General features: G+C 26.6%; 1 protein-coding gene across 1 annotated transcript; it reads right to left on the bottom strand.

Annotated features, from left to right (window-relative positions):
* Positions 1-839: 839 nt before the first annotated feature.
* LOC101251684 (glutaredoxin-C13) lies at positions 840-1,771 on the bottom strand. The gene has a single exon (XM_004240474.4). It carries the CDS (start codon positions 1,416-1,418, stop codon positions 1,113-1,115), a length of 306 nt encoding a protein of 101 aa, XP_004240522.1. The 5' UTR covers positions 1,419-1,771; the 3' UTR covers positions 840-1,112.
* Between the last annotated feature and the right edge of the window lie 7,367 nt (positions 1,772-9,138).

Below are 9,138 nucleotides of genomic sequence, written 5' to 3'. Positions count from 1 at the left end.
GGTTTTCAATTGTATGAGAATCTTAAAAATCAAAATTTGAAAGAATTCATCAGCTATGGAATTGTCGATTGATTATTTTTATTTTTGAATTTTTGTAACTGATGAAAGTTTTAGTCAATCATTCATCTTTAGTATTTTTCTCTTCCCTTAATTTCTCCTTTTTGTTTTTTAACATTTAATTCTCTCAATTCATCTTTTGTATTTTTCTCTTCCCTTAATTTCTCCTTTTTGTTTTTTAACATTTAATTCTCTCAATTAAAACAAATAAAAAAATAAACAAATGAGATACATAATAAATTAAAACTTTGACATTTTTATCAAATAATAAAAGTATTGACAATGGGTCCTATTAAATGTCAAAATATTGACATTTTGAAAAATTTAAAAATTAGTGAAGGACATTTTCGTAATCTAACTTTGAACTTAAAATTTTCCCACTTATAATAATATATGATATATGATATGATATATGATATGATATATGATGTGTTAGTGTTACTTTTGAGCAAGACACGATATATCAATTCATGCATGGTTTATTTGATCTGTTACCATGTTTCTAAGTAATTTTCAATCATTTGTTTTTTGTGTCAAATCTTTATGGTTAAACTGATATCAATAACAGATAAACTGATAATCGATAAATCAATATCTTAATGGTCCTAAACGGTTTAGCATGTCTACAAATCGATAATCAATAAGTCGAATCAATAAACTTCAAAACCAAACCAAAACGACCAATACACAATCTGGCCTACACATGAATCATACATGACATAATGCAGTTATCAAGTATGATACCACATAGGACACATATATATATAGTTCATGATAGGTAATTATCAAATGACTAATAATTAGGATCAATTAATATCTCACAAAATACATATAATCACAAACTATTACAACATTGATCATATACTATACCATGACCTTGATCTACATGACTAGTGTCATTAGTCGATTGAGCCATTAACTTTTATTCGTTTGTTATTTTAACCTTTAAATTTCTTTAATATTATATATCCTCCTAATTCATTAAGTACTTTCTTTTTCTTATTTCCCTTTAAAGGTGAATAATTTCACTCTCCAATTCTCCAATTTATTTTATTTTAATCAGGTAGATATGGCTTGAGGAGTTGAATTAGGGATCCTTTGAGATGAAGTGACATAACTTCATTTGTTGATCCAACTAATTTCCCCCCTATAAAAACTGCTGGAACTGAGACATTACAACCCATCCTCACAAGAGCTTTTTCCATATCTTTTCCCTCAGAATCATGATCAAGTTCATGCACATATGGATCAACACCAAGATCTCGAAATAGTATAGTGACCGCGTAGCATAAACAACACGTACTCTTGCTGAAAATCATCACCCCGTGCTCTGATGACATTCGTTGTACCTTATCAGCCATTTACAACGACTAGCAGTACGATGAAATATGAGTAAAAAAGGTGGTAGGGTTAGTTTTCAAATATTAGGGTTTTTTTTCCTTATTTGATTTGATCGGCCTAGAAGTTCAACGGATAGATTGTTACGAGCTATACTTGATATTTTGGTATATACGTAAAGTTGTTGAAATATAGGGGTAAATATGGAGGTACTCTTTAGTATACCATCGGATCTTAAGTTCAACAGAATTTGAACATCGATCCGATGGTTATAAAATTTGATGCTAGAAGAGATGAAGGAATTAAGAAGAAAAATAGCAAGAAAAAACTTGTTAATTTTTTTTTTTAAAGAGATTGCTTGGAAATAGAGGGTTTTAATAGCTACACTATTTATAAAAGAAAAAAAAATTGGAACATCTAAAAATGAAAGTGGAGTTCTCTGTCTAAATTGTAAAGATTCAAAAGATGGTGTGCTTTATTTAGATGCTCCAAGAACTGGACTACAGCTCTACTAAAGAGAATTTTAATAAATATAAAGAAAAGATTTTTAATAAATAAATAGTAAAGAAGAGAATTTTAATAAATAAATAATAAAGAAGAGAATTTTAATTAATAAATATAAAGAAAAGAATTTTAATAAATAAATAATAAAGAAGAGAATTTTAATAAATATAATAAAGAAGAGAATTTTAATAAATAAATATAAAGAAAAGAATTTTAATAAATAAATAATAAAGAAGAGAATTGTAATAAATAAATAATAAGGAAGAGAATTTTTAATAAATATAAATAATAAAGAAGAGAATATTAATATATAACTAAAAAAGAAGAGAATTTTAATCATAAAAAATGAAAATAAAAAGATACTGTTTCATTCCCCAAATCAACTTTGAGCAAGTTGGAAGATAATACATATATTCTATATGGTCATGCACTTTTTGAATAGAATCTTTTTGGTGGAAAAAGCTTATTTGGAACACCTAAAAATATATACCTACATGCACTTTCCACATAACTAATTAGGATTTTGTTAATTTCTTTAGTACATATATAATTAGATATTTTTATAATCAGTGGCGAAGTTACGTGATTATCAAGATATTTTTGTCAAAAAAAAAATATCGTATATATAAGTAAAATAATATACGAAGTGATTGAATACATATTTTAGACACTCTTGATCCAATAGATTGTTATAGCATAGTAATTTCAGACGCCTCGAATGAGACAATACTTGCGTGTTTAAATTTGACTAGCAACAATTTCTTTTTACTTTTTTAAAAGAGCTTTTATCGTGTAATATCGTAAATCTGATGGGTGGCCTCTGAAATTATCCCATATACTTAATATAATTTCATAAATGGCATCGAAGGGAGTATTTATATGTTATTTATAGTAACACTTTAAATATTGTGTGTTCGTGTTAAGATAAATAATTAGATTGATGATTATCCATAATTAGTCATTAATTCATACTATAAGAAGTTCTCTAGACACGTGGACACAAAACTAGCCCTATATTATAAAAGTTTTATTCTTGAAGATACATATTATAATATATAATAATGATTTTTCTATAATATAATATGTTGTCAATTTTTTGAGATTCTTTTCCCAATATTCTTGGATTATATTCTTTGCTCGAATATATAGCAAAAAAATTGAAAAGTTTTTTGGTGGCTTCGATTCTTTCTTCATGTGTCCACTTCCAACTTGAGTTATTCTTCACACACAAAATTTGATCATTGACCGTACACTTGTACATACACTATTATTAAACGTGTAAAAAATAGTAACGAAATTCAGAATTTTATCAAGTGAAGAATTCGAAAAATAAAATTTTAGCACATAGGATTTGAACATTAAAATGAATTTTGAACCTCTAGATCACTAAGTCAATCTGTAGTCTTATTTTCAGAAAATTTAAATCTATACATATGTTAAAATTAAATTTTATATATATATAACACAAATTTTAATCGAACGATTCAGGATAATATCCTAGCTCCTACCTAGATCCACCCCTGACGATGCAACTGCGAGTTTTAGCCTAATTAATTGGGAGCATAAAAATATGTATTTCTTATGTTCAATGGGAGTTAAAAGGGGTTAATTAACTAATTAATTAAATTTCTACTTACCATCTCATTTGATGCGAAAGTATTTAACTAGACATAATGATAAAATAATTATATAGCGACAATAATGTAATAAATTGGCCCTAATTTGAGTATTTATGTTAAAGTTGCACTGTCAAATCATTCTAGTCTAAGAAATATTTGAAATTGATTGAGTTGGTAATATTACAATAAAATTATCTGAAAATATACTATTCAACACACATAATTAAAAATAGTATAACTTACATAAATATCATAGTGTAAAATCTAAATTACCTTCTATCTCTATTACTTTTATGATTATATAAATCTCATATTTTTTAGACATTTCAGATACATAATTAAGGATCCAGATACAGTATTGTTGATACATTATGTATCAATTGTTGCACTTATTAAGGGGGGAAAAACTGTAAAATCAATTTAAAATCTCATAGTATCCATTTGTTCCATTAATTAAGGGGGAAAACTGAAAATTAAATTAAGATTCCACAAATTATGTTATTCCATTTAAAATTATTATCAAGAATTCAAAATCCTATAGTGCTACAATCCAAAAAAAATAAAAAGATAAATTTCTTCTTGTTGTTCATTGTTCTCTCTGTTTCATAGAAAAAATTTGTCAAAATTTTGAAAAGCGGGATAAGTTATGAAGGACTGTATGAATTTGTTGTTGGACAAACGATTTCTTTTATAAATCTTCAAGTTCATCGAATATCTTTTTTATTTTGATTCAAGATTATCGAAAATTTTGAGATTCTAAATTCTTCTCCAGTCATTGAAGATCCTTTCCATTTTGATTCAAAATTGACGAAAATTTTGAATTTCAAAATTATTCTCCTAGTTCATTGAAGATTCTTTCAATTTTGATTAAAAATTATCAAAATTTTTGAGACGATACATCATGAAGATCCTTTCAATTTTAAATTGACAAGTGTTGTATTTCAACTAGGTACACTAAATAAGAAAGTGTTGCCCAAAATATTTTAGGTTTGAGATCAATACATTATTATTTGGTTATGTTACAGATACATTTAGTATAAATTCAAATTTACGTATCATAACTAAAAAATTAGTGCATTATTATTATTTATGTATGTTCTTTTTTGTTTGAGATCATGAAGATCCTTTCGATTGAATTGATAAGTATTATATTTTTACTAGATACATCAAATAAGTAAGTGTTGCCCATAAGATTTTAAGTTTGAGATTGATAGATTATTGTTTGGTAATAGTTATGTATAAGATACATCTAGTATAATTTGAATTTACTTATCATAACTAAAAAAAATAGTGTTTGATACATTATTATTATTTATGTTTGTTATTTTATTTGAGAAATACTACACTTTAATATTTTTTTTGAATGCATTATAGTAATTGTTTGAGATTGATACATTATTGTTTAGTAATTGTTATGTATCAGATACATTTAGTATAAATTTGAATTTACGTATCATAACTAAAATAAGCGTTGATACATTAATCGTTAAGTAAGATACATTACATTTTATACATGATACATCAATCTGATGTGTGAGATACATTAATCTGCTGCGCTGATATATTAATTTAATGCGCAAAAATGAGGAATTTTGAAAATTTGTAAAACAATAGATTTAAAGCTCGAGCATCTGTCCTTTCTCGATTTCTTCGCTCATAAATATATCACGAATATAATTTGATATTATGTACGGATACATATTCTTCTAAATTTGAATAACCGTAGAAGATACATAGCAACACTTGATACATGATAAAGTGATACATTTGGTAGAAACTACTTTTTTTCATTTCATAATATACTTTCCCCCGCAAAAGAGGATCTCCTAAAACTAATTTTTTTTTTCCAGGAAACAATATGAATAGATTTTTGGTGGCTTGGATTCTTTCTTCATTTGTCCACTTCCAACTTGACTTATTCTTCACACACACAATTTGATAAATGACCGTACACTTGTACATACACTATTAGTATACGTGTAAGAAATAGTGAGGAATTCAGAGTTTTTATCAAGAGAAGAATTCGAAAAATAAAATTTTAATACGTAGGATTTGAATATTAAGATAAATTTTGAACCCCTAGATCACTAAGACAATCTATAGTCTTATTTTCAGGAAATCTAAAATCTATACATATGCTAAAGATTAAATTATTTATATATATATATATATATATATATATATAACGCAAATTTTAATCGAAGGACTCGAGATAATATTCCTAGCTCCCTCCTAGATCCACCCCTGACGATGCAAATACGAGATTTAGTCTAATTAATTGGGAGCATAAAAATATGTATTTCTTATGTTCAATGGGTGTTAAAAGGGGTTAATTAACTAATTAATTAAATTCCTACTCACCATCTCATTTGATGCGAAAGTATTTGGCTAGACATAATGACAAAATAATTATATAGCGACAATAATATAATAAATTGGCCCTAATTTGAGTATTTATGTTAAAGTTGCACTGTCAAATCATTCTAGTCTAAGAAATATTTGAAATTGATTAAGTTGGTAATATTACAATAAAATTATCTGAAAATACAATTATACTATTCAACACACAAATAATTAAAAATAACCAATTTTTCTAGTTTAAACATTCCCCCCTAATTAATTATTAACTATATTATAGTTTCTTTCATTGTAGTACAAATTAAAACAACTACCAATGAACCAAATTAAAGAATATCAGGCCAAAATACATTGGCAAAACTCGATTAGTGTCGAAATTAAAAAAAAAAATTAAAGGTGTTCAAAAGTATTTAAATATTGAAGTATACATATAAATAACAAAAAATTAGCATTAATTTAAAATATTTGACCATCTCTTCCATCTTAGTGTGTGCTGCATGAATATTTTTATCATCACTTTACTATAAAGTGAGTTGAGGGATCGAATATATGAATACATATCTCAAGTTCTTGTCCATCTTTAGCTTTTATTCCAAAAAAAATATGATAATTAAGTTCTTCTCATGGTTATTTCTTTATATTCTTTTCCTCACTATCCGGAGAAAAAGATAAGATATTATATTCCTTCGAGAAGTAACGAACTCAGAATTTAGATTTTATAAATTTTATATTTTTTATATATATAGTATGTGTTAATTCTTTTCTCACACATGATATTCATTCACGTTTATTCTGGCTTATAAAGTGATTTCGGATGCTCCTTGTCCTAAGCCATTACCTTTATGAGTGTATATTGCTTATTTTTTGTGTCAATTCTTACGCAAATTATAAAGCTAGTATGCTTAATATAGTTACTACCTTATGCCTCAATTAGCAGTCATAAGGTCAACATGTGCTCTTCGATCTGAAATAATTTTATTTAAAGGAGAGTAAAAAAGTTACTTAACTGTAAGGAGAGGAGCTCTAACCTCTCTACTATTGAACACCGTGACATCCTTCCATCCCTCATTCAATATTAAACCTTTGCTTTCAATGCCTTGAAGACTCAACAACAATTCAGAGTTCATGATTATTGACTAATTAGTCATTGTTTTCTAAGGATCGAAATAAGAGGTTTTGGCTTTTCGGAATATTTAATATGACTAACAAAAGAAATTTGTTCTTTAAAAAATTATATAATTAATAACATGTAAGATTTTGAAAATAAATTTTTTATCACAATTCATGTTGGAACTTCAATACGTAGTAAAGTTTTTGATGAGTAACTTATGCATATAATAAGAAAGATGGTCAGTCTATAAGTTCAAATGACTTTTTGTAACTCGAAAATATAAAGTCGAAATAGCTAGTAATCATATATCAAAACATGTAGTAAATGTCTTGGGCCCTAAATGCATAGCCCATCACACTTCAAAAATTGATTTTCCTTGTATCGCATCAATGATTAGTCAAGACTCTTTTGGCACTCTTCCATGAAAATTGATTAAAAAAATAGGATAAATTACTTATATACATACCTTTATTTTTTATAATTTCTATTATTACCTTCCATTTTAAAATATCTCCAAAATTCCTCTTTTTCCTCCCAAACCTCACTTTTCAGATACAGAAAGTTTCAATATTCAAAACACACGTTTTTATTCCTAATTTCACTCTCTTAATCTCTCCCTACTTGACTTTCTCAATCCATTCCTATTTTCACTCCCTCAATCTTTACTTCCTTTCTTTTTAGTTTTCAGATTTTGTTCTCTCTCCTGTCATTAAGTTCCCTACATAACTTTTTTCAACAACTCAATTAAGTTTCTCTCCACAATTTTTTACCAGATAACTATCGGATCTCCTCCCTTCCCACCTTCACAAAATGTATAAGGGAAAGGTGAAAGAGTTAGTGTATCGACATTAACAAAATTGTTTCCAATGAATCCTCTTTTGTGGGTGAAATCTCTTTTCATTGTTGACGGTGGAAAAAAAGATACAGAAGTTGATATAGGGAAAAGAAAAAAGTGCGGGGAATTTCTCAGTAATTTTTTTACTTTCCGCAGATCAAATTGTTGATTTTTTTTCGATTCTTTGTTGTTCATTCTATATAATACATATGGATTCAAATTTTAATGTATCTAGTTGATTTTGTTTCTTAAACTAATGTATAATGCCTTCGTTGATTTTCAATTTATCTCGTTTATTTTGATTCTTAAATTAGTCTACTTTTGTTTTATGTAATGTGTCATATTCATATATAAGGTGTTGATACATAACCCTGATGTTGTTCAATATTCTATTAGTTTTTATCACATTTAATATAAATATTGTTGATACATAAATACTACCGAATGTATCATTTACATGTTTCAAGTTTTTTAATGTATCATCAATCTTATTCAAATTTGAAAGGTTATATAGCAGTAACAAATTAGTTGTGTGTTATATATCTGCACTCTTTAATATTTGTTCAGTCTTACCCAACTTAGAAAGCGATATATATGTAAATTTACCCAATAATAATCTTGATACATAAATCATAATGTTCTATAACTGGAGCACTATGTATCAAACCCAACAATAGGTATATGATCCATTTTCATTCTTTGAAAAATTAAAATTATATTTATATGATACTTAATAACTACCACACAGTAATGTATAAATCTAAAATCAAACATTTTACTGGCAACTTTTACTTATCTAATGTATTTAATAATAGATTACAATACTTAGCAATGTACTTAATATTTTAAGAATAGTAATGTATCATGAGTAATATATCCTTCCTGTCCACAACGCCCACAAGGTATCTCGTCTAGCTAGTTGAAATCTACTACAATTACATATTTTCGCTTAAGGCAAACAATGTATTTTCTTCCAGCATCAAATTAACACATAGCGACACAATTTTGTAACCATTTTGTAACATCTTTCACTAGATACATTATAATAACCAATGATACAAATTCAACAAAATTCGAGATGGATATATATTAATGTATCACCCACAATTGTTTCTTGATTAAAACAATTAATTTACATATCTTGATTGTTACACTATTATATGTACAATATGCACAATAATAGCCTGATACATTTATACGAATTTGTTATACACACACTTGATTAAAGACGTATTTGATCCATTTCAATTGTTAATCCAAATATTACATGTATCCTATACAATATATTATAATGATACATTTTTATACAAATCATA

Source organism: Solanum lycopersicum, chromosome 6, assembly GCF_036512215.1.
Source record: "Solanum lycopersicum chromosome 6, SLM_r2.1".
Classification (NCBI taxonomy): domain Eukaryota; kingdom Viridiplantae; phylum Streptophyta; class Magnoliopsida; order Solanales; family Solanaceae; genus Solanum; species Solanum lycopersicum.
This window is presented reverse-complemented; position numbering and strand designations above follow the sequence as displayed.

What these genes read in the sequence shown, in the direction of transcription:
- LOC101251684 (XM_004240474.4), bottom strand. Translation starts at nt 1,418, where the DNA reads ATGGCTGATAAGGTACAACGAATGTCATCAGAGCACGGGGTGATGATT.